This window comes from Acanthochromis polyacanthus, chromosome 18, assembly GCF_021347895.1.
Source record: "Acanthochromis polyacanthus isolate Apoly-LR-REF ecotype Palm Island chromosome 18, KAUST_Apoly_ChrSc, whole genome shotgun sequence".
Lineage (NCBI taxonomy): Eukaryota > Metazoa > Chordata > Actinopteri > Pomacentridae > Acanthochromis > Acanthochromis polyacanthus.
This window is the reverse complement of record NC_067130.1, coordinates 21628445-21655893: the sequence shown is the minus strand read 5'-3', so window position 1 is coordinate 21655893 and position 27449 is coordinate 21628445. Positions and strand designations below refer to the sequence as shown.

General features: G+C 39.8%; 1 protein-coding gene across 1 annotated transcript; it reads left to right on the top strand.

Moving 5' to 3' along the window:
• Positions 1–27302, top strand: naa25 (N-alpha-acetyltransferase 25, NatB auxiliary subunit). Its single transcript, XM_022205186.2, has 24 exons — positions 1–107; positions 3990–4075; positions 5194–5332; positions 5947–6065; positions 6170–6244; positions 6333–6440; positions 7739–7817; positions 9332–9443; positions 9899–9988; positions 10600–10772; positions 10858–10970; positions 11061–11268; positions 15825–15914; positions 16002–16182; positions 17391–17490; positions 17585–17736; positions 17829–17951; positions 18038–18281; positions 20354–20477; positions 20566–20631; positions 20708–20805; positions 20900–21010; positions 21106–21246; positions 23990–27302. The coding sequence occupies exons 1-24, from the start codon at positions 50–52 to the stop codon at positions 24110–24112; spliced, it is 2913 nt and encodes a 970-aa protein (XP_022060878.2). The 5' UTR covers positions 1–49; the 3' UTR covers positions 24113–27302.
• Positions 27303–27449: the final 147 nt, after the last annotated feature.

Below are 27449 nucleotides of genomic sequence, written 5' to 3'. Positions count from 1 at the left end.
GGCTCAGACTACGCATGCGTGGACATTTACCCAGCAGGTAAACTCCACCATGGCGGCGAGAGGCCATGTGCAGGACCCCAACGATAGGAGGCTGAGACCCATATACGGTAAGGTCTCAATGGGAAGCCAGATATCTGTGCATGTTCGGAGGTTTGGTGAAGACAGGTGAGCTCTGTACCGGTGCATATGTGTAAACTAGTTACTGCTGGAGCCAGAGGGGCAGCGGTGAGGCCCCTCCAGCTCCAGCCGCGGACTGTGCTGCCTGCAGCGCCCAATGACAGTGCACCTTACCCGGTCAACCACCCAGCCGGGGTGAGACAATATGGCGGGTGTCTGGATGAAACCGTGTTTTCCAGAGTTATACATGTCTACAGTCTCGGTGGTGTTACATTGCTGCACGGTGGGGAGATTTTTGTCGTCCGCTTCTCAAAGTCGAAGAGCTTTCTCCTTCTGCTAACGGTTTGACAGCTAGCCTAGCATGCTAATTTATCAGCTAACCAGCTAACTCATTGAAAAGCTGCAGCTGGATTAAAAGTAAAATGTGTGTGTGGTTTGGGTGCTTCATGTCTAAAGGTATTTAAGATTTTGATGTTAGCGTCAAATCAGGTGACGGCTGCTTGGAGGTAGTTAAATGTTACACGGTAAGCTTCCAGCTAGCATTATGTTCATAATAGTTTTAAGGACAATGCTTAAGCTAACTCCTGTACATACGATGCTAGGCTGCTAGCTGGTGTGAAGCTGTCACAGCTCACGGACTTTTAAATAAAGGCTGTACCCGAGGTGATGGTTTCAGGCTTGGTCCAGTCAAAAAATCTTGTGTGCGAAACTGGTAATAAAAGGTCATCTCACTTTTTTCTGTGCTTTTCACGTGATCCACATGGGTATAAAAATGCGTGCAGGCTCCCTAGACCAAATTCGATGCCATGGAATTAGTCCTATTTATCACAACTATCATGTCATATGTAAATGTGTCCATTTGAGTGGTTTGCGAACCACTGTGCCAGACACTAGCTGCCAGTTTTGGTTACCAGCGGAAGTGAGATTGGTTTATGTTGCAGGTTATTAGGAGATGTCTTCAAGTATTTTTGCTCTTGATCTGATCAGAGTCATTTGATATTTAATACCTGCCGTTACAGATTCCTAATCCGGTACCATTTTCCTACGTAGTACACACTTCATGTACATGTGCAAATCAACTATGACAGCATCTCTGCATCTCAGTGGTATATATATATATATATATATATATATATATATATATCACTGTTACATTTCCACCCGAATCATGTCTGTTGACTGAAACAGCATAGTTGCAAATGTACTCAATTTATTTTACCAATTAATCATCTATTGATTAACCATGCAGCAGATTATTGATTAAGAAGTCACCCTATCCTCCTGTCACAAATTGTACTTTCTTTACGATACATCCCAGAGGAAAGCTTTTCTGCTTAAATCGTGCTCTTCTATAACTCAGCAGACGAATTTCTGATTCTTATTTCAGAGTTAGGGTTCATGTGATATGATTTTCATATTTTTTTCTAAAATACACTCAGAGAAACAGCTGAGACAGAAGGAGGACAATTAGCAACAGGAATCACACTTGAGACTTAAAGGAAATACCTTCCTGACTGTGACTAATGGCTCCTCTGTATATGCATCAAAGTACAAAATGGGGGGGGGGGGAGGTTTACATGTCAAAAGTGAAAATAAAAGTTAAACAGGCTGGATATTTTACAAGTATGTAGCAGCTGAAGCAACTACCTTTCTCTAACTTGGTAGTGGCTTTGAATTCCACAAAAATATTGCCAAATTCGCAGCACAGCCTGTCGTCTGACAACAGAAAAATTTGTAAATGAGAACAACTTTATTTGGAATTCAGCTGTTAAAAACTGTGAATGTCAGCACAGAAAGCAGGAGGGATACAAACTGATTCCTCGTCTGGGTTTTCTCTTCACTTCAGTTCATGCATTTTACGATCTGAATTCTGCATGTGTACAAACTACCTTCTTGTTCTGTGGTAATATAAATTACTCCCAGACTTTGGAAGCTTTGAGTTTTTGGAAACTTTCACTGAAACGGGTCAAACTCATCTAAAACTGATGCGCTGCCTGCAGCTGACCAATGAGTGGAGCCAAAAATGAATGACATCATGGTGCAACAATTACGCGGTGATGCTGAAGAACAACATTTATTATGAAGTGAAGGAAAAAATGTGCTATTTAGAAATATCAATTGCTGCGTCATTGATTTTGCCAATAAGTTGCCGTAGCTTTACTATACTACATGTAAAAAAAAAATCTGCTGTCTGTGTCAGTTAACTTATTAATGGTGGATATTACTCCCTGGCACATGTTTTGATGAATAAATTAACAAAATATGCAAGTACAGAGTAGTATAAAGTCTTATCTGATGCTTGAATGATGCATAGAGGAACTGAAATGTAGTTTTTGCATTTTGTCTTGTTTTTAAAGGGACTGTACACTGCGTGTCTCTAAGTATCAGATGTTTGACAGTGTTTCTAAATCAGTGTCAGCTTTACAATTTGCTTTGTACTTATTGAAAAAATGCAGGGATTCAAGGAGCTGAGCTGATAATTAGCAGGTTTTGAAATATTACTTTTATTTGCTGTGAATTTTAACTCAGTTTTTTTAAAGACATAAAATGTTTGAAAACTGAACATCTTTCTGATCTATTCTTTGCAGCTTCAGTGCTGTGCAGTTTGACTGCGGCTCCTAATGATATGTCAGGGTTCCTCCACATTGTGTTGGCTTCTTTAGACAACTTTTGTCTGGTGTGATGACAATTTGAACAGAGAGAATAGAGATGACATAATCACAGTGCGCTGTCTGGCACAGTTAATTTTGGCGCCCAGCTGTTCTGAAAAGGCTGAACTGAGGTATCTCTGTGGGAGTGTGTGCATCCACATACTTCACCGAACAACAACTATTCACAGACAATTATTTTGGCAACTGTACTGGCACTTCAGGTAGCATGTTTTTTTAATTATTATCTAGTAGACCTAAGCGGAGTACTGCGATCTCCGAGTGCTTTTCTCGTTTTTTTATATTAATCTCTTTTTTGTCCTATAAACTGACAGCTATCTATTCTCGGGCTGAGTAATTTGGGTAAAATATCAAATTGTGATTTCATTTGACCTATCATTTTCTAAAGTCAAGCTTTAATTGAATATTCTCTTTTGAATAGATTTAAAACGTGTGCTGGAGCATTACCACATGAGATAACATCAAAAATATTAACTGCACTATATCCTCATACAAGGATAAGAACTGAAAGATATGAATTGCTTTCAACTAAAGCTGCAATAATTCATTTAATAGTCAACTGCTGACAAATATTCAGTTAATATTTTACTGTTTTGGTGTTTTTAGAAATTCAATTTAAGTATTTTTAATAAACAAAATCTGAATTCTGTAATTGCACCTTCTTAAATTTGTGTATTTTCAGGTTTCTGTCTTTGCCTGTGACTGAAATAAATATATTTTTATCTTTTTGTGGGCAAAACAAGACATTTGTCATTTTGGGAAACACTGATCAACTTTTTTTTTTGACATTTTACAGACTGAATAACGAATAGTCCAAAAAATCATTGACAGATTAATTGTCAATAAAAATAATCTGACAGAACCACTAAACCTGCAACAACAAAGTTGTAACTATGTTAAATTGAATGAGTATTGTTAGTGATTTTTAAAAAAAAAAGCAATGGCATTAAGAAAATATTACATCCTTTCTGTAAATGATCTCTGACATTGAAACAGATGAGCTCTTTACTTCTGTTACAGGAGTGGCATCGAAGTGTTGCACATTCTGCAATGTTAAACTAATAATAATGATTAAAAACACATCCTGGTGCTGAATTGCATTGTTTCAAAGCAAGATTTCAATTTGTTTTAAATAAAATCACTCTCGAATAACTTTCTGTCAGTTGACTGTTGTGGCTTGTTCTTTTTTTTTTTTTTTTACAGATTACCTTGATAATGGCAACAATAAAATGGCAATACAGCAGGCGGATAAGCTGCTGAAAAAACATAAGGATCTGCACTGTGCCAAGGTGGGTGACTAAATGACTGTGTTGAGGTTTGCTTTCTGAGGACTGCTTCACTGCTAGCTTTGATCTGCATGGATCTAATAAACTGCAGATTTCTGTGACCAATACTTTGTAAACAGGACAGATGTACAGACTCCCGCAGTTCCCAACCTTTTAGCTGGCTTGGTATTAGCAATTCTAGCAGTATTTAGATCCTTTATGTAAGTAGCTGTACTACACTAGAAAAACAATCATACCACAATGTGAGCAGTTAACTGGTGCTGTACCCTTCTAGGCTATTACTTTGTGTTTGGGACCATTTTAATACTGCAGCTGGTCGAGTGGAGCTAATCAAAATTATATAATCGTAATTAGAGCTGAAACTCTTTGTTGTTTTCATAACTGAATAAACGACAGATTTTTTTTTTAAATTGTTATTATTAACCCTCTGAACTCCTAAACCCACTAGCAGGTTTGAAAGGTTTGTATTCTTAAAAAAATGCCAACAATCTAAACATAAAAAATAAAACATTTCAGAGCTAGAATTTAGTGACTGAGAGAATTGTCAGCTTTTTAATTTTCTGACAGTAAGCAAACGTGTATGACCTGTGGTTCAGCCTGGAAAAATAAGCTTAAAATTTGCTGCTAATCCTGCAGATCCTCAGCAAGTATTTTTTTAAAGATACATTTAGCTTAGTGGAATATCTCTCTCAAGTATATGTCAAGTAGTGTGAAAAACGCTCAGTTTATAGAGGTTGTAAAAATGTAAATGGTTAAAAATCTATAACATGTGAAGCCGTTATTTAATTTTCCAGCAGGTATGATACTCGCGTCTTTTCTCGCGTCCCTCAAAGCAAATAAAAAGAAATTCAAGCTTCATTTTAGTTTGTCTTTAATTATTTAACAAATTCTAGCTGTATTATACGATACAGACGACATTTGAGTTTTGTCCACTTGTAGCCATGATTATGTTGTTTCCATAGAGATGCAGGACTTTATATTGCAGTGAAAAATTAGCCAGAAGTTCGTAAGGTTATGTATGCAGTCAGGCATTCTCTGTAGATACTTATAAACATCACCTTACACACTAATGTTACCTCCCTCCACAGCTCCATCTATAACTCCTTTTTCTTGTCTTCCAGGTGCTAAAGGCGATCGGTCTCCAGAGGACTGGAAAGCAGGATGAAGCTTTCAGTTTGGCCCAGGAGGTGGCCACTCTAGAACCTACTGACGACAACTCACTTCAAGCTCTGACCATACTGTACAGAGAGATGCATCGTCGTGAGTATATACGCCAGGCGTAAACTAACCGTGACGTCACCCGTTGGTTTCAATGCCGAGAAAATGAAGCCCGGATTTTGCTACTTCCTGGTCGCCGTTTTGGATTTTTTGGAGCCAGTGACGAAAAAAGCGTCAACAAACAGACTGGACCGGAGAGCAACTAGGGGCAGGATTGGCTGAGGACTCTCTTATCCCGCCCACATTTTACCGCAGAGGCTTCTGTTGCTGTCTATCAAGTATAGCCACGCCCCCTGGCTCCGCCAACTTTAACAATTTATTTAAAATTCAGTATTGATTTATTTTAAGATCGGCCCCCTGATCTCTCATTTTGACCATGAAAACTAACGGGAAAAAAATCCTGAGCTGTAGAAAATCTGTCTATCAAATTTTATTTTTTCCAAAAATGAATTGGGGTCTATGGAGCAAAAGCTTTTTGGAGCCAACCCTAGCGGACAGCGTGATATTGCAAGTTTTTGACACTTCCGGGTTGGCTTCAATTCTGGAGCCAGATGCTACGTCCACTATATATACAGTCTATGATATACGCACACACACGGAGGCTGGTAAACATACTGGAGCGATGTTGTTTTAAAAGTCTTGTGTTTTGTTTGCAGCCGAGTTGGTCACTAAGCTCTATGAGGCTGCAGTGAAGAAGGTTCCTCTCAGCGAGGAGTACCACTCACACCTCTTCATGGCTTACGCTCGGGTGGGAGAATACAAGAAGATGCAGCAGGTGAGCAAGCTGATAGTGGAGTTCTATGCTCATCTGTAAGTAATAAGATGGACACATAATTAAAATAACAAAACGGTTGTTGACTGCGTTTTTGCATTTTACAGGCAGGGATGGCCTTGTATAAAATCGTCCCCAAGAATCCATATTACTTCTGGTCTGTCATGAGTCTGGTGATGCAGGTACAGGCAGATTTTCATGACACAGATTCTTGAAATGTTTTCACTAATCTAGAAATAAACTAAAAATGCTGTGTTGTTTGTTGCTAAGGCGATCTCGGCACGAGATGAAAAACTGGCCCAAACCATGTTCCTGCCTCTGGCTGAGCGCATGGTGGAGAAAATGGTAAAGGAAGAGAAGATTGAAGCAGAAGCAGAGGTGAATACGGTTGGCTGTACACCCTGGAGTGTGAACATGTTATCTCCACTGCTCTCGTGAAAACTGTGCTAAAGGGGTGACCTAATGGCCAAGTGAGCTCAACTGACGAGCTGAGCCTTTCCTGGATTTCACGCTCGTTCTTTCTCTCCACATTCACCACTGTACCTAACTGCATCTAAACACTGGCAAAGGTCAGCTTTTGATGCCTAAGAATACAGGTGTCTCTACGTTTTGTTTAATTTTCTTCCTCTTTAAATTTTGGCAGTTTTCATAGGTGTGTGACTATAAGACTATACTGATTATAAGATGACCCATTTCTTTTCCAGCGGCTGTTTTCATTTGGAAAACTTAAGAATGCAAAACACATTCAGATGAATCCTGTTGGGAAAGTGTCTCAGAGATGTTGACACTACAAAGTGAAGATGGTCCTAACCTTCATCCAGATATTTCATGCATATAGAGAGGTTTAAAATATGTGATTAGGCATTCCCCCAAAATGTGCCTTTTGTATGGGAGGACAGCATGAATGTGTCAAACCACAGACACGCTGCATCATGTATATCTTAAATGGCAGCCTTTTGGTTTTACTAACTGCATTGTTTCAAACTTTATTTTGAAATTGATTAATTGTTCAGCCCTAAATTCATATCCACTCACATTTGATTTTGTCAAACATGCAGCTTTGGAAGTATTTCTTACATGAACGTGACTACTGTTTTCTGCCTCCACATTTGTGGTTCTGGGTGGAGCTGTGCTGCTTTTTCTTTGTAAGGTTGTTGTGGATGCTGTTATAGCTGATTTGAAGTTGCACTTTTTAATGTCTGTGTGTAGTCCAGCACAACCTACTACATTTCTGTCAAAGGAGGTAGCACTGACTCGTTGCTGTATGCAAACCAAAACATGGAATACAGCCTCTCTCCTTTTATGCTGTTGAAACAATCAGTGATTTTTATCTGTCTTTTTAAGAATCTCATCTCGACATCCTGCAACAGCAGTAATTGTTAAAAAATGATTTCCTCCCTGGTCCGTATCTGACATATTTTCTCACTGGAGAAGACCCATAATCCATTTACTCTCCTTTAAACTGTGTTAAATCAATACTGTCTCCGTTCAGAAGATCACACGTTGGGAAAAGGCAAATGTCTAAAATATAATATGACCCTCACTTGGTCTAACGTAACCTCTACAAAAATGTAGGTCCTCATATTTGTGGCAATAGAGAGCATGTAATTTTTATTTATTTATTTTTACCTTTGCTGTGATCATATTTACAGATGTTTTTGCCTTTATGTGTGCAGGTGCAGCTGTATTTTATGATCCTGGAGCGTTTAGGAAAATGTGTTGAGGCTCTCGAAGTGATCAGGGGTCCACTTGGGGGTATGTGGATGTGTGTTTTATTTCTCTTCTGTTCCTCTACTTATACGATGTGAACGACTGAAAAATGTCTTTATTTTCCTTGACACACAGGATGTGTTATTGAAAATCATATACAACACAAAAACATATTAATACATTTATATGGAAATGTGCCAGTGTTGGCCAGCTGCTTGCGTCTCAGCTGCAGGCTTTTGGCAAGGTGTTCTTAAACTGCTGAAGTGACTAATAATTTTAGGCAGTATCTTTCATGATATGCAGAACTGCATCAATGTTTTATTCATGATTGGTATTTTTAGTAAGTTGAATGAAGCACAAAGTTTGCTACTTATAATGTCCTTAATGAAATGCTAGGCTTGCGCTAGCCGATCGCCACAGCACCATTGGCGCATTGTTTTGCTGGATGGCGCAGTCATTCTGAACCGTGTGAGCCACAGTGGCGCTCTATTTTTCTTGTAAAAAGCAACAAAAAAGGGTCCGACTTACTTTTTCTTCGAAACGCCCGAGCGATAATATAATAAAAACAAACTTTTTCTCTCAGCAGGCGTCGGAAATGGTCGGAGCCACCTGAATCTTGATCACGCGCCCGGGTCATGACCCGCTCTTGGCCAATCACAGAAAAGCATGCTATTTTTACTGCGTGAAATCTCTGAACGGTGTGCCACAAGGCGAGTCATTTGCGATCGGGAAAAGCGAGAAAGAGGAGGCTTTTGTTGAGTTTATGCTACAGTTGTGAGATATGGTACATAGTGAGGGTTGATGAATTGGACATAGGAGGAAAAGAAGGTAAATTGGACATGAAATTAATATTTTTATGGGTCAAAAAGTTATGATCATGAACATGTTTCAGGTACAGGTTTTTAAATGGCCAACTGCATATATACATGGGAATGTGTCTTCACCCCTGACTGCCTGTTTTTACGAAAAGTACATTAAATTTGGATCTGAAATAACATACATACATATAAGTAGAAATAAAATAGAACTGTTTAATTGAGTTTTTTTTTTACCTCAAAATGCACCAGAATGCAGGAAAATGACTCCATTTTTTCCGCTCTCACTGACACAGATATTTGTGGCTTTTTGTGGCTCATTGTTTTTCTTATGAGTGAGCCACAGTGGCTCTTCATTTCAAATTCCTAGTGCAAGCATAGAAATGTTATCAGAATTAGTCTGAACTTAGTGAAAACATGATATCGTACAATCAACAGAAATCTAAGCAGTAAAGTTTAAATATCTCATCACTTTAAATTCATGTATTGGGCCTTTGCTGCCTGAAGCCATCAGCTCCACAGCAAACTCACTATCGTCCTTTACACCTCTTCTTAAAACTCACTTTTGTCATTTGACTTCTTCCTAATAGATGGTAAATGTTGTTTTCCTTTAAATGATTTGATCTTGTTACAACTTAAGCTCTTGTTTATAATGGTTAATTACGTGGTTTTGTCATAAAGCACTTTGTAACTTTGAAAGGTGCTGTATGAATAACATTCAATTTTGTTGTTATTCCTCCACAGACAAGCTGACTAGTGAACTGCAGAGCAGAGAAAACAAGTGTATGATGCTCTACCAGCGACTGCAGCGCTGGCCAGAGTGTAACGCCTTGGCTCACAAGCTGCTACTCAAAAAGTGAGTACAAGTGTACGCATTATTGTCTTTCAATGCGCCTGATCTGTCTGAGATTACAGCTAGCAGTTGAAATTTGAAAGCCCAAAGCTAACTAATCAGAATATGAAATTAAATTATGCTGAAAAGCTTCCATGAGCACACATACAAACCAGAACACTATTAGAAAAACAAAGAAGGTAATCTATATCTGTACTCAACTCATAATATATTTGATTGTCAGTACTTTCATCTTCTTGTTAAAATGAATGAAATAAGAGTGCCAGAGATGGATGTAGCGACCTAATGTACCTGCTGATACTTTGATCACAGTGCTGTAATTCACTGAGCACTAACTGCTGAAAATGTAATTCAGTCTGACACAGATTGCAGCTCAGAATTTATTGGAGTTATTTAGAAAATGAAATGAACTACAGATGTCAGACAGCAGTAGCAAACTACCATGTTTCTGTTTCTAGTCCTGATGATTGGCAGTTTTATCCCTCCTACTTCGACTCGCTCTTTCACCTGATGGATCAGTCGTGGAGCCCGCCAGAAGAAGGCGAACAGTGAGTGCAAGTGTTTGAAAGTATGAATGCATAGAAATGTGCCTCTGTGTCATTACTGCAACGCAACCTCTTGGTGACAGCGAAATGTAAATAAATCCCTGACAAGTAGTTGGTTTTAATTCTTATTTCCTGCAGGATGATAAAGATGACTGAATAATTAGGCCTGTCAGGAACATGAAATTGTACTTGACAGTTATTGTCATGCAATTAATTTTTTAAAAATTTTCTCTAAGATATAAAGTTCTGCATCTCTATAGAAACGGCACAAACCTGGCTAGAGGGAAAGGGGACTCAGAAATGTTTTCTGTGCAGTATGGCAACATTATAATGCCATAAATCATAAAAAAGACAAACTCCTACTGCTATGAAAAATAATCAGTTAGCCCAAATAATTGCTATCAACCACTTATGTAGTAATTGTGATTAAAAAAAACATATTGTTCAATTACACAATTAGAATTTATAAACACCTTGATCTTGCAAATGTCGAATGAGTGCATTTGTTGAATCTCTGTAAGCTCCAGCTGTGCTGTTCTCCTGATTTTGGGGGGCAACAAGAGACAATAACAGATGCATATATTATCCTGATCTGTGTTTTTCTGTATCTCCAGCTGCTCAGAGGGTTTGGTACATCACACTGTGGCCGAAGTGGTGAGGTTTGTGGAGGAGAGAATTAAGGGTGAGGATGGCAAAGATTCTCGTTCGCTCAGAGGGCCGTATTTAGCTCGGCTCGAATTAATGCACAGACTGAGAGAACGAGGCTGTCCTGAAGAAAGCCTGCTCGGTAAGTTTGTGCAAATAGTGTAAACACACCAGGTGCTGCTGACTGTTGACTTGTGTGTGACCATCTTTTGTCTGGCTTTAAACAGGTGACCCTTTAGAGCTGATGGTGCAGTTCTTTGGGAAGTTTGGAGACAAGCCCTGCTGCATCACCGACCTGAAAATATACCTGCATCTTCTCTCTCCTGAACAGCACATTCAGGTAAGACAGAGTCACAGCAGCACTGTAGAACTGCCTCTGGTGAAGTGAAGGACTTGACTGTGAAACGCCTTCCTCTCTTTAACGTTTCAGTTCATTAATCGTCTGAGTGAAGCGGTGCCATTGGGCGAACAGGGAGAAGAAGGCTTTGCTTTTCCGGAGGACACCAAAGCGCTGCAGAGACATTTGTGTGTGTGTCAGCTGAGTCGAGCACTCGGCCTGCATCACTCACTTGACATGGATGGAAAACTGCGGCTCATCACTGAGCTCAAGGCTCACTACCGTCACGGGCTGAAGTTTGGTAAGAGCATCACTTAAACGCAGCATCTCTGCATTAACATTTGTTTAGAATGATCAGATTGTGCATAGAACAGGCTGATCCATTCAACTGAAACAGACAGATCTGAGATATTACTAACAGCAAAGTGTGAATACATTTCTTGATCATCGACACATTTGCTCTGATAACAGCAGCACCATGATGATGAACACCACTGCAGTATATGTGTAATGGTGTTATTTTAGAATAGTCCAGGCCCAGATTCAAAGGGCCTTCTAGCTGTGAAGCAACAGTCCTAACCACGGCTCCACTGTGCCGCATTCTGCCTTTTATAATAGTACGCCTGAATCTCTGACTGTCACTGTCCATAGTCTGAAATGAGATGTTATCTGTCTGTGATCTCAGCAGCTAAGCTTGTTTGTACTAGGATGAGACATTGTGACATATGTGACGTGACTATACAGAGGATTGTGGGTCAGATTGACCAGAAAACATGCGGGCTTGCAAACCACACAATCTGACTGGTTGTAGTAACAGGGCTCCAGACTAATTTTTTTCCTAGGAGCACAGTGGCCCCTAACTTAAAATTTTAGGAGCGCAAGCAGAAAATTTAGAGGCGGACACCAAAATCGACATGCAAAGTAAATATTCACATTTCCTCTCATTTCCTCCTGTATTTTACTGTATTACTGATAAATACTTGCACAATAAATGCAGAAACTATGTTTTCAATTCACATTTTATAGTGCAGCAGTTGATACAACATAACAAGAATATCACTCAGAGAGCACAGTACTCCACCAAGGCTGCTCGGTTGATGTATAATTTCCGGCAGATGAAAACAAATAAAAATGAGCTTGTGCTGAGTACAGGCATGTGTTATGCATGTGCACGTTATGTATTTATACCAAATCACGTGTAAATTACTCTAACAAAGGTCTGTTGATCAGTTCATCAATTTTGGAAAGCCTTTGTTTTGCTAGTCGTTAGCCTAATAGCATAGTTGCCTAAGTCATGAAGGCCAAAAAATGACTTAAGCAATTATGCTATTAGGCTAACGTAGTGTTAAAATAACGGTTCTCTCCGAGTTTTTATTTTGAAGGCGTATTTTTAATGCTACGGGCTTTTATTTTGTAACCATTCCAGCGGCACAGGAAGTGTTTCTCTTAGACGAGGTTTCTTGAAATGACAAAGATGCTGCCGAAAAGTCAGAAAATTCACGTAAAGATGAAAGAAAACGGTTCCACGCTTTTGCTGTCTAGCAAAGGATGTGTCTAAACTTAGAAGCAGCTGGAATGGAGACAAGAAAGGAGTGAAGGACAAAAAGGTGAATTTGTGTTCAAAATAAGGCTGAACGTAAATAAAGGCTTTGTGAAGCATCAGGAGCTTCACCGTCATCCGTCCCCGCTCTCACACACATTGGCCCGCCTTCGTCTTCTTAGGTGTTCGACTCCTGTCTTCTTTTGGAGTTAATGTTGGTTGGCAAACAGCTTATTTGCGCATGACTCTCTACTGGGCGGAAGTGTGGAGCAGACATTTGTTGATAACAAAAAAATATTCAATAATAATTTAAAAAGAAATCGGCAAATTTACTGGTCGCACATGCACGAGTAGAAGAAAAATTTACTCGTACTCGCTCAAATTTTGGTTACAAAATGTGACCATTTAGTCGCAGTCTGGAGCCCTGAGTAATACAACCTGGAATTTTTTGCCGTACTCTGTATCAGTAGATATGATACCTTTTTCTGGCATACTCAGAACACACACGTTCTCTCACACAGATTTCTGCGCAGCTCATTGGTTAACCCAGCCTTTAGAGAGTGATGGCTCTCCAGCACACATTTTAGCATACAGCTCGCAGTGATGAGTATTATGATTATCACCAGTTATTCACCTTAGTGCAGGCTAATTCGTCTGTGTTATATTCCTCAGCAGTTCTTGTGCTGGATCACCAGTTGATGTAATATGAATCTGAGCAGCTGGTCTCCTTCCAGATTAATATTATCATTTCAATAGAAATATGAAGTATTCTGGCAGAAGGAGCTTTTTTTTTGGGGGGGGGGGGTCATGGTAACACAGCAGCACAGTCAGCATGCACTTAATAAACTGTTGCGTATCCTGTGCTTCAGTAGACATTTGATATGAGAAATGCAGACGTGGGAAGGAATACTACAACGCCATACAGATGGATAATTTTTTCTGCAAAATAGTGATAATCTGCTGAGTTTTCCTTCCTCAGTTTGTTTCTCCTATGGTTTGTCTCAACATCAATGTTTTCTCTTTTGTTAGTTTAAGACTAATTGAATTCTGTCACAGGAGTTTCGATATCAATAAATGTTACTTTCCTTTATTGTTACTGCTGGCAGTTGCTGCTTCTGTACAGTGTGAATGAGTTCTGCACAAAAGTTGCAAAGACCTGTTTATTACTCCTGGGCCAAAAGAACGTAGGCAGGAAAACAGAGCCTTTTAGAATGTGAGGAGCCAAGTCTGGAGTTAGACCTCTATTTTTCATTTCCTAAACCTGAGTGAAATCTTTGACCAAAATCTAAACTTTCATCCACACATTAATCAGCTTATGCAAACCTGCTTTTCCACCTCAAGAACTCTGCAAAAAACAAGAGAGGATGAACCGTTCACTGTTAATCAGAGGATCTTACAGTAAATGGAGGAGAGCATCTGAGCATTATGTGATGCTCTGATACCATCACTTCTATTGTTATTATGCAAATTTAGCTATAGTAATCCTTATTTATATATTAACATGTTACTATAACATGCTGTTCATATATAACATTTTTTGTACATTGGTTGACTGTTATTGATGATGACAGTAATCAGCATTGATATTGGCCCTGAAAGAGGGAGAGAAAAAAAACACATATTGGTCAGTCCCTAGTTGTAATAATGGAACTGGTATAAAGAGTAATCACAAACAGTATGCACACAATTTGTTTATTATATACACTACTGTTCAAAAGTTTGGGGTCACTTACAAATGTCCTTATTTTTGATAGAAAAGCATTTTGTTTCAATGAAGATAACATTAAATGAATCAGATATCCAGTCTAGACTTTGTGAATGTGGTAAATGACTATTCTAGCTGAAAACAGCTGATTTTTAATAGAATATCCACATAGGGGTACAGAGGAACATTTCCAGCAACCATCACTCCTGTGTTCTAATGCTACATTGTGTGAGTTAATGGTGTTTAGAGGCTAAATGATCATTAGAAAACCCTTGTGCTGTTATGTTAGCACATGAATAAAAATGTGAGTTTTCATGGAAAACATGAAATTGTCTGGGTGACCCTAAACTTTTGAACAGTAGTGTATGTCCACCGAATGTATTGTCATGATACATAGTTCTCTGTTTAACTTCTGATCATCCTGGCAGCCAAAATCAATATATATATTTTTTCTTAGTAAGCCAGTCCCATGCAAATGAAATGTTGAAACATTTGCATTTGGAAGCAGGTGCAGTAGCGCTGTTTTGCTCAGTAGTATTTTTTGTGTGTGTGATCACTATGTGGAACTTGACATAAGATTTTTAACCTGGTTCCAAACACTGGATGTAAGTAGCTGTGTTTGCAAGCAGTGAAAAAAATAAACAAGAAGTATGCATCGGTACTGTTGGAATTGTACAGATTCTTCTACATGTAGAACATTTTGGTGTTGCTCTCTGAATGTGGGAAATTATGTTGCACAGAGTTATTCAATAAATAGTAAAACACAGATCCTTCCATGAGTAGCAAATGTTGATACTGAAATACTGCTATTGCACAGATTCTTCTATATATAGAAACAATTTGACTTTATACAGTCTATGAAGGTGTAGTCTAAGTTTGATGTAGGTGTTGGGCATCTTTGTGACTAATCTTTTCTTTCAAATGACATTTTGGATTTTTGTTGCCTTTATTTGTCTGATATTTTTCTGACTTTGAACAAGATGACAAATAATTGGAAGGATAATACACAGCGAAAAGCCTTGTTTACAAAAGCAAAGATTTACATCACCTCAATAAATTGACAAATTTTTAGAGCATAGTTTTGCAATGAACTCTAAAAGGTAACAGGCATGATTCAGTTTATGGGAAATATTAGGACAGGCTTTCAGCATCTGTTAGCGTACAACAAGATAGAATCCAGTTTCTGGTTTGTTTGCATCTAGATGGCTGCAGTGTAACACAAGATATTTGTTTTAAGTTGTAAGCATGTTTATTATCATGTTTCAGCGTAATTGTTTAGCACTGGGTAGCATTATGAGTACTGACAGACATATTAACAAGAATCAAGAGTTGTCATTGAATGCTATTTATACTGTTTGCACATGTACATCTATATATATTGAGTTGTTTGTAAATATTCACGTTATGTGCAATGACAGAAAAGGTTTTGGCTGAAGGATAGAAACAATGTAGATGATTGTACCTGTAAATAATGAGCACAATTGATAATCAGTTCACATGTCAAGCAAGACTTTATACTGGAACTGGTATAAACACGAAAGTGTTTACTGATGTTATTCTGTAAACGGTGAGTGCCTCAGCTGGTTCAAATTTGTTGACATCTGTATTACAGGGAAACACGCACTGAAGACGGAGCTGCAGTTCTCTGATATGTATTGTCTCATGGCAGCTCATGTATACATTGACCTGTGGACAGAGACTGGTAAGGTTCTTTCTGAGATCTTTATTCCAGATCTGTCTCTCTTGAAGCAATGTGGATTATAGATGTGTTGCCCTGCGTGTTTTGTAGGCGATGAGAACATGGCGTGGCAGTGTTTGGGCATCCTTCAGGAGGGTCTGTCTCACAGCTCTTCTAACGCCCAGTTCAAGCTGCTGCTTCTGCTCCTCTACTGTCACCTGGGAGCCTTTGAGCCTGTTGTGGACCTTTACTCCAGCCTGGACGCCAAGCATGTACAGCACGACACCATAGGGTCAGTGCTTGAACACAGTTACCTTTAGTGACATCTCTGCTTGTATTTATTTAAGCACCGCAGATTTTCCTGCTGAGAGTGACTCGGAGTGTTTGTAATGGCTTTTATGAGGAAATGGTGGTAGTTTTTTGGCAGTTTGATGAAATGTAATAGAAACATGTTTTCAGCAAAATATAGCTCTGTGTGAATGCCCACCCATCTTGTCCAGTGTTCCCTTTGGGGCCATATTTCAGAATATATATGTACAGTAGGTAACAGAAAGGGATTAAGGGACTTGACAGTTAAACGGTAATACTGCAGGTCAAGCAGCACTGGCAGGTGTGACTTAAAGAATACATGTACATACATATTAAAATAGTGAATAAAATGGGGGAATTATTTGTGTCTGCTATATTATCCTCTGCACTGTTGGTAAGTGTATCATAATAATGAACATATGAGTAGCATGTAAAAACTTCAGAGACTGTAGCTCTGAAAATCCCAAATTGTATCTGATTTAAATCAGTTGCCATCTCCGTCAAAGTAGTCTCTGTGCAGTCATACAGCCATCTGCTTCTGCTGGCTGGAAGTGCTGTTATATAAACATGTCGGGCATCATCTGTGATGAGCTGAATCTCCAAAACTGTGATGAAATGCCAGCCCTACAACTTGGGTTTATTTTTTGTAATCATGTCACAGAGTCAGATGTTGCAGGTAGAGTGAATGGAGGGCCACAATCGTGTTGTTGTAGCCAAAAAGACACAGTTAGTGATTACTGCACTGTGACCATCCAGGAGCCATCACGCCACAGCTAAGATCATTTGTGCCAGATGTTCTTCCTCAGACACCTCAGGACATCATTACTCCTATCCCATTGTGAAAACTGTGGTTTAGTCTCTTGATGGTAGCTGCAGACTCGCCTTTGACCATCAGTGCAGATCCTCCATGTGATTTACAGTATGTGTTCTGTTTTGCATCCTGTGCAAGGACTGTTGAAAAAACAGATTAATGAACAGCTCATCCTCCAAGATTGGTGCATTTATGTGTCAGTCTGGGGCATACCATCTGCAGGGTCCTAAAAACTTAGAACACCCCTGAAGTTTTTAGAAATATTAAAGCCTTAAGTATGACCAAAAACATCTATTCTCAGGTGCTTGATGAATACAAACCCTGATGTGCATTTCTTAGCAAGGCGCCTGAGTGTAAAAATGCTTGTTGTTCTTTTTCAGGTTTCTGTTAACACGGTATGCTGAGTCGTTGGGTCAGTTTGCTGCTGCCTCCCAGTCCTGTAATTTCTCCCTCAGGTTTTTCCATTCTAACCAGAAAGATGTAAGTGTGACCCACTTCAATCTAATTAAAGACACTTTTAAATCCAGGATCTGACACTCTTATATTGCCTTCTTCTGCCTTTTCTTTCCACCAGACCTCAGAGTATATCATCCAGGCGTACAAGTATGGAGCATTTGAGAAAATCCCAGAGTTCATTGCTTTGAGAAACAGGTTGAACCAGTCGCTGCACTTTGCACAGGTCCGCACTGAGAGGATGCTGCTGGACCTGTTCCTGGAGGCAGATATGTAAGTATTCACTGAGTATCCGAATTTTAGAATCTCATGCTGCAGAGCTGAATTCTCCATTTAGACATATTGTTTTTTGGTTTGTGTTTCAGTGTGTTAAGTCTGGAGGAGAGTGTGAAGGCCATGTCTTTGTCTGCAGAGGACGACATCCCCTGGGATAATATGAGGGACAACAGGGACCTTACTGTTTTTACCAACTGGGACCCTAAAGAGAGGTATATCATCATTTACAGGATTTTTTTTTTTTTGCTGGAGAGATGCTGTACTCCCAAATGAACCCATATATCTCTTCTTCTTAAAGACAATTGACTGATGAGCATCGGCGTCAGTCTCTCGAGGAAGAGTCTGTGTGGCTGAGGATACGTTCTCTGACGCTTCGCCTTCTCGCCTCGTTGGCTGCACTGGGACACACGTCGTCGCAACAAAACTCTGAGATATCTAACGAGAACGGAGTCGGAGACAAGACGTCAGTCCTCAGCAGTCTGCTGTCCGAGCTCAGCCAGACCCTGCAGACAGCGGCTCAGATAGCAGAAAAACACATACAGGTGTGTTTTCCACTGAACGTAAATAGTAGAACGTTGAGTTTAAATTTGTTTTTTGTTTTAGCAGCATTAGTGCACGGCAGCGAAGGATGCTAAAATAAGGCATAAAACAACCAAAGTAAATTATGGAACCACAGTGTGTTCATATATTTCATGTCCAACCAGAACTGGAGGAACTCTACATGTTCACGTCTCTCCACCTTCTCATGTCGCACTGCTTCTTATCAAAAGTTCATTCATTGCAGAAATCAGTGCAAGAGGAATTCATTGCACATTTCTGTTGCAAGAATTAGGTTTATCGTTTGTAGCTGGTGGTGTTGATCTGAAACTGACGCCCTGATTATAAACAGGTTGTAGTACTGTTATTTAACATTACCAGTGTTAACACTTAATTTGCATATAGATTAAAAAGATGAAGCCAAAATCAAAATATTATCGCTGCTCCTAATCACCTTGTCGGAATCAGATGGTGAAAAAAGTTCCCTTGTTAGAAATTAATCACTTGTTTGCCTTATATTTTTGTCCATGATATAATTAGTAGCATCTGTCACGTTTGCTAGCCTGTTGTTCTGAGTCTTTTGAAGAAACCATCATGTCATGATGCTTTGCCAAGTTGGAAATGTTGGATCCCTCAGTTTACACTGGTAAAACATCTTTTATAGAACGTCTTTTTGAACGTCCTGAGTGAACTGTAGGTAAAATAATGCCTTATTTTGCTTTGTGTGCGTCCATGAACGGTAACCAGGAGACATGTTGTTGCAGCCATATCTCTCGTTTTGTCACTTTCAAAGTAGCTTGTGAGAGAAAAACGCAGTTGGCACTCCCACTATTCCCGCAGAGAGCAAATTAAGAGTGCTGCATTTCCACACTGCCCAGCTGTCAAGAAGATTTATGAAACGATAATGTGGTACTTTTCTAGTATCATTTTGCCATGTAATACTTGTCCTCAATCAGACTGATGTGAGACAGATGATTAAAAAAACACAACTGCGAATCACTTTGTGTAGACACAGATTCAGTATCAAAAAATACATTTGAGGGAGTATCTAAGATACTGAACAGAAATCATAGCTGTGAATATGACAAAGCATATGGTTGGTGGGCCCTGCATCATGCCCATATCTACTCATCTCTAGAAACTGTTGCCAGTTTGCTGGTGGTCAGATGGAGCCTGTTGTGGCCTGACTCTTCATATTGACAAGGAATGATCCAAAGCTAAATTTCTGGGCCCTTTTCCTCATCCCATTAGTGCTTAGTGTCGTCGAAGTAAGAAGCTGCCGCTGTATGAAACGTCTTGTCTAAAAGCAGATCTGCACCCTTTGCAGTGTGTCAGTGTTCTGACATTCTTCTAGCCTAGCCACGCTAGACAACCCATGGCAACGAATTTAATTCTCTGCCAGGGTGGGTCTAGTTACCCTCGGTAAGCCTCGAGGTTGGATGCTCCTAAAACTGGCCGACGAATCACCATGAAGTGTAGAGTCGGAAGGCGGGCGTAACTGACGACAGAGGCGCGACGATTCTGACAGAAACAACCGGAAACAACTAGCCTAGCCGCGCTAGACAACCCACGGCAACGAATTTAATTCTCTGCCAGGGTCGACAACAAAAACGACAACAGTCGTTGAGCTCCATTAGCACCGACTCTGAATAATCTTTCTGTTAACATGTCTGTAATATACTTGAGCTTCACCCATTGACTGTATAAATAAATAAGGCTTCACCGAACTCCCGCATCTTCTGATTTCCGGCGCTCTAGGAACTACGTCAGCCTATTCGTTGTGCTGATTGGTTGTATACCTACCCAACTGCTGCAGAGTGATTTGAAAGACAACCTTTTAGCCCGCCTCCCTCCCTGTCGCGAGTTCCTAGACCCTTGTGTCTTCAGAGCTGGGTCTAGCATTCTTCTACTCCTCTGGTAGCTTTTATCAGGCTTAGTTTTTAGAAGTGAGGGGTCACGTCACACCTTCAACTTTAGGAGACTGAAGTTTTAGGCCAAGCCCTGCAGGAACATATAAAACATGCTTTAGTGTTAGAAAGTGGATCAGTTTGATGTAATGATGTTCTTGCTGTTACAGTATCCATTCTTGGGACCACCCTCCACTCGCCTGACTCAAGCTCTGTCCAGTGGAAGCTGTCAGTGTCAAGCTGCAGCCCTACAGCTGTCTGTCCACCTGCAGGAGCTTGAGACGGCTGGACTTGGTAAGAAGACTGAATCCAGATGAATTGTACAACTACCGATGCCGTCTGATGCTTTTGTACTCACTGCTCTCTCTCTTTGCCTGCTTAGATGACTCGTCAGAGCTTCAGACACAGATCTGTAACGGTTTCAAATCATTAGTAGTTCAGCTTCAAGGTGAGTTAATAGTATTTTTTAGTCAGCAGTTAATTGACTTCTGTTGTGTTTCATGTTTTCCCTTTTCTGTCCACAGAAATACTGAATAAATGCAAAGGGGATTTATTGGAAATGAAAGAAAGCACATTAAAAACCAGGCCCTCCTTATTAGAAAACCTAATTTTCTTTGTTGAGGTGAGACATCTCTGCTTCAGTTTCTGTTTGTTTTTTTGTTTTTAATCTCTCCCAAATCTAATATAACCATGTTTTAACATATTGTCCTGCACAGACGGTGTGCATAGTCTTGTGGATGGCTAGTTACTGTGCCAAGATCCTTCGACCTCTGAAGACAAGTCTACAGAAGAAGAAAAAGAAGAAAAAGGATGCAAACACAGCTCTGGTACAGTTGACCCTTTTTAATCCTCTGATACATCCACCTGAAGAATTGATCAGTGCTCTTTAATGATATTTCTTCCCTGGCAATTGTCTCTGCAGCCAGTGGTGGTGTGTGGCTTCCAGGAGCTGACAGGGAGCTTACAGGACCTACTCAACCAGGCTTTGGAGCATATAAAGGGGCAGGAAACTGGCATGACAGCCCTGAAACTGGCCAGTTTAACCCTGGAAGGGTACACACAGGTGAATGTACAGACAGAAGGATAATTAGCTTCTTGCTAACCTTTCTGTTTGAACGAAACAAAAACTGTTGTGCTCAATATTCTACAGTGTGTCATGTCTGCACCTATCACATGACTATGGCAGCCATGCACGTGCACACATAGACCTAAAGGGGGGCTTCAGCCCCTGCCCTTTTTGCCTCGTATTGAAAAGTGCCCTCTTTTGCCCCTTTTAAATATATATATATATATATATATATATATATATATATAAAATAATGCGCACTGCATTAATACAACTGCACAAAAAAAAACTGTCCCCCTCGGTATTTTGTTGTAATTCGGGGTCTGAAAAAGTGTCTGAGAAGGCAGATGAAAATCTGAAACTGGAAAAGAAACTAGAAGACCTCAAGCAGAAACTGAAATCACCGGAGTGACTATTTTCAAGAAAGATCAAAAGATGAATTCTATGTGGTTACTGATTATGAATGTCCCATTATTATCCCCCGCCACCACGAAGTGGAAAGGGGGATATAGGTTTGGCCTCCGTCTGTCCGTGCTTCCGTCCGTCCGTCCGTCCGAGATGAAGGGGACAGCTTTTCTCGGAAACTATTACAGCTAGGATTATGAAATTTAGTGTGTAGCTTCACACCATGGACACCTTGATCAAGTTCGAAAATGAGACCTGTGCGATAATATTTAACAGAGTTATGGCCCTTTATCACTATTTTGGATATAGACTCATAGACATCACTTGTGGCGGGGGATATTGATGACCATGTCGTCTTGTTCACTTTGTATTATGTTACATAATGTATATTAGTAGGCTATTACATTACATATATTAGTAGGCTATAATAGTATCATGTACAATTTTATGTGGCCATGACTCTGGAAAGATTGGTGCATTGTTACGTAGTTGTAGAAACGTTCCCTTAAAGGGGAACTTTGTTTTTTTTCAACCTGGGGTCTGTTTTCATATGTCATTTCATACATGTGAGTGATGGAGAAATGAATTTTCGACATAGCTCCAGTATTTAGCCAGGCAGGCAGCTTCGCAGCTCAGCTAGCGAAAAGTATGGGGCAACTTGCCCCCCCGCGTCAAAGTCCACCCTAACGTGCTTTTTTTCCCCCACACTGACCGGCTTGGATAGTCTCAATGAGTGTCCCACAACATACTAGAGATGAGAAGTGAACGAAAACCTCCACAATAGCGCGCGATTTCGGAACGAGATTTGCTTTCTAGCGTCCTGAGATTTGGATACAGACCACAACAAAGAGCGATCGCCAGTTAATGTGGAGGTTTTCGTTCAATTCTCATCTCTAGTATGTTGTGGGACACTCATTGAGACTATCTGAGCCGGTCAGTGTTGGGCAAAAAAGCACGTTAGGGCGGACTTTGACGCGGGGGGGCAAGTTGCCCCATACTTTTCGCTAGCTGAGCTGCTAGCTGAGCTGCTGAGCTGCCTGCCTGGCTAAATACTGGAGCTATGTCGAAAATTCATTTCTCCATCACTCACATGTATGAAATGACATATGAAAACAGACCCCAGGTTGAAAAAAACTGAAGTTCCCCTTTAAGGTGGTGGTCTGCTTTCTGTTCTGCTGAAATAGCATCTATAGCCTAGTAGTGTGCACAATAATTTTGTTGAATTTTTGTAGTTGGTATTTTAACTGACACTTTAATGTTGTTATCTAACACAGGTAGACTGTATAGTATAATAAAGTGGGTGGAATCGGCTGGCTGTAAGGGGTGGAGGAGGCCAGAAAGATTAGTTTGTATGAGAAAATTGTTTCAGAAATTCCGTTCAAAGTCCTGGAAATTGGATGATTTTTATCCTGGAATATCCTGGAAAAGTCCTGGAATTTAGTTTTCAGTTTTCAGTGGGAACCCTGGTCTGCTGACTTCTGTGACACTGAATGTTCCCTGGCCACAGCTGATGTTTTCACTTTTGGTTAACTTTCTTTGGAATATAAGAGAAAGTTTCCCAGCAAACTGCCATGTTGGTCCAGTTTGAAATCCAGGAGCAGACGGCCTACGAGTGACGTGTTTGTCCAATTGCTGCAGTAGCATGTAGCCTGTAGTTCAGCACAATGACTTTGTGTAAACATTTGAGGTTACAAAAACATTGTGCAGCTGCTGGATCTGCCTCTGTTTTAAATTGACAATGGCTTTTTCAGAAATTTCCAGAAATGGCAGGTCATGCTTCCTGTCATGTCTCCCAAAACACAATGTAGCACCACCAGAATGCTTTCCACAGCTACTTACAGCGATAACAACAAAAGCACTGAGAGAGTGCAGTACTCTGCCAAGGCTGCTCAGTCCTTGTATGATTTCTGACGGATAAGTCCACAGGGCGATTTGTAGTAGGATCACAATCATGTGATCCTCAGCAGGCAGCTGACATAATGTTCACTTGTTGTCATAGTTACAGTGGCACCGTGCCGCTATCTCACAATGATACACAAATCTTTAACAAATTTGTAGATCCACACTATAAGCCGCATCACTACCAAAATCTAATCACTTGGTCCCTGTGTCATTTTTGAACTTCCCTGAAAATTTCACAGACAAACCTACGCCAATCGTCACATAACTCGGCCGTGTTCCTTGGCAGAGCAATGAATGTGACGTGTAGAAATGATAGATCCTGTGGACACTGCTGAAAGAACACATGTACCTGATCATCATCTTATAAGGAGGTTCTGTTGTGCGTGATTTCCAGCTGGGACTTGAAGTTGTCTCTTTTTTACTTGTATTTCAGGAGGAGGTGTCGTTTACGAAGGCTGCTATGGACAAGGTGCAGAGCAGTTATCTGCGTTCGCTACAGGAGGTGGGAGATCTGCTTAAGAAGAGAGCAGAAACTATAAAAAACCTCAAGATCTAAACAGCATCACTCACCCCAGAATAACATGACTGTAGTCCCACCATCAGCCCAAATACCCCACACCACCACCTACTGTCGGCCCACCAGCTAACCTACAAGTCCCACCGACCCAACCCTCCTGTGCTCTCAATCATTTCTGACCTCCCTCCTCTTTCTCACTCAACGTTTGTGAGCTCTCAGTCTGGATTTTTCTTTTTTTTTTTTTTTTTCTCTTCCACATACACCTCTGGAACATTTGCAACTCTTATAGCACATAAGCTTGTAAGTAAAGTCATGAATTTATACCGCAGTTATAAGTGAAAATGAGGAAAAAAGACACGCTCCTTTAAAAAAAGTATATATAGATCAAATTAGGAAAAGTCAATACGCAGTTTTAGAAGAAACTAATCTAATAAATTATTGTACATAGTGAAGAGCAACTACCACAGCTCCTTGAGAATATAAGACACAATAAACCACTATGCTGTTTGTTGGTCAGTTATGTTTCAACTTTATTCCTTACTTTCTTCCAACAAGAACAATCGAAGTGACACACTCTAAACTCTGAGGAGGAAAGGTTGTTTTAATGTGCTGCTTTTCCAGCTGTTTTCCTCCTTCAAGAGGAAACATGCACAATTTCACATTAAACTTATGCACTCTGGAAATATGGACACCTGGCTACCAGCAGAAAGCCTTCGGACTGACATTTCCCATGTGAGACTCATTTTGTCACTTCTACCGTTTATCTTTTTTCTTTCTTTTCCCGTGTATCTCGCGTGTGGCTTTGGTGCCGAACCACCTCTGTAGTTGAAGTATTATAAAGAGCAATGTTGGGATGAGTTAAATAACCAGGACTTCTTTTTTTAAAGTTGAATTGTCTGATGCTTTTTTTTCTTCTTTTTTTTTTTTTTATAATACCGGTAGACATGATGCTTGTAAACATTGTGGAATCGACACAGAGAAGAAATCGGGCATTGCCCATACTTTAAGGCTGGACTGAATTATTTAAGAGACCATGTGCGACGTTCTGAACATGAATGTTCTTCACAAACATGACTCCTACTGATGCTACAAGCATGTAAGGTCTGTATCAGTATGCAACCACTTGAATTCCAGTTAAAATCATCACTGCAACTTTCATAAATACTGACATACAGTATATAACAGAGGTGATTACACCCTTGTATAATCTCCCTTAATTGTCAAATGATTCTAATTTTATCACCTCTCGATAATGGGCTTATTTTTGAGTTGAACAGTAGATATTTGCTGTTGTGTGGAATTAAAAATGAACAGTTTTTACATTGACTATTTAAAATACAAGCATCACAGTGGTAACTCAATGCAACAAAAGTAAGTACACTTTTCATTACTGATTCAAATCGTTGACTTTTTTTCATTTTTTTTGTGAGTTCACCTTTATTTTGGACACTAAATTTGTGGAGGGATGTTCTATTGTTCTTCAGTTCTTTAAGCTGCTCTTTGCTGGGGGGTTTATGTCGCTCTATTTCTCTCTTTAAAATATTCTGAAGGTCTTCTAGGAAATTGAACTCAGGCAATGTACTTCTCCAGATCTTTGTTTTCACTTTGTTGTTCTTGTAGAAACTCTGATTTTTCGATGGTTATCATGCTGGACTATTCCGCTTAATTCAAGCCTCTTCAGACTGGAAATGTTCTTGTCAGCCACTATGATGGTATATTCACAGATACGAATGGTGCTGTCTATTGATGTTATTTAACACCTTTTACACTCATCTATCCCCATATTATCACACTCTTACCTTTGTGCTTTACTGTTAGGACTATGCATTCACTGTGGTGGTTTTGGCCAAGTTCACACCTATCATATTGGACACCATCTGAGCCCAACAAATTTATCACAGGCTTATCTGATGAGAGAATGCATCCCAAAAATTCCTCAGTCGTCTTTCCATGTTCGTGAGAAAAGTTTGATTCTGTGGTTTTATCCCAAACAGGAAGCAAGGCTTAGATGCTAATGTTAGAAACTGTCATCTGCACTGTCTGCCGCGTCACAAAAACTCTTATTTTCACTCCGGATTACTGCTGCAATTGTGTTTTCACAGTCAGATTTTTCAGTTCCCCTGGCAATTCTTTTCCGTGTGGAGCCATGATGCAGACTAGCCCAAAGGTCCAAAACTGAGGAAATTCTTAAACCACAATTATCTAGTAAGGCTAATTGGAAATCACAGGTGTGCTCAGCTTATTTCAGTATTTACGAGTGTATTCTACTTTGTTGCATTGAGTTTCTAATTTTGTGCCTGTATTTTCAACATGTTTTTTAAGTATTTGTTTTTAATTGTTCATTGGAGGTAATACACCTCTTGTCAAACAATGCAGTTATTAAGAGCTGATATAATTTGCCTTTAAAGTGAGATTACACAGAGGTGTTCTCACTTCTGTTGTATACTTTTTGTCACAACAAATTTACAAATGCACCGATTAATGTGATGCGAGTCTGTGTTCAGGCCGAGAGCAGCAGGACTTTGACTCTGTTATTTTTAGCCCAATTGCAGCTTTTTAGAAATCCTCCTCTTTTGTCTCAAACCCAGCAAGATGTGTTTCAAACATTGGACCTAATTTGTAAATAAAAGTCGAGGCAGCCTTTTCAGAGTACAGTGGTGCAAGGAACTTGAGTGTGTTTTAAAAGCAGCTGCAGTAGATACCATGAGATTTTTGTCCTGTGTTAATGATTTTGTCATTCCCACTTTAGTCACCCATCCCAAAAAACGCGACTCGTGAACCAAAACAGCGTCATCAGCTGCAGCATCTTCTCAGTTTATTATAAATCACCAATGAGAGGTCACTCCGAGAAAAGAAGCAGACGGTGGTTTACAAGCACTGATGGACGACTGGTGGCACTGCAAGTAGTGTCCTATTGGTATTTTTGTGTTACTGTTTTATCCAGAATTTGGCAGAGCAGTGTAGAAATTTAAGTGAATTCCTCTCCTCCCTGTAAGTCTTGTATATGCATCTGCTAATAAATGCCTTTTTTGAAGACTCAAGCCCATCTGTTTGAATGGACCCACGGCTGAAGAGAAGATGTTTGTGATCTGACTACATGTGTTGTTGTTGACGGTCAGAATAATGGTTGACAATCTGGAGTGTCATTTCACCACCTTCTTTTGTTAGAAAATGGAAAACAGAAACACTGGAATGTCAAAGCTTTTTAAATAAAAAAAGGTAAATGTGACACTTTTGCTATGTTGTGTATTGATTCTTTTTTAGTACTGAGTAGTGCTCTTGTAAGACTATTGTTTTTTAAAATTACTTTGGAATGACATTTTGAGGGGCTGAAAGTGTGCAGAAAGGGACAAAACTTTGTCTTAAAAGAGGTGAC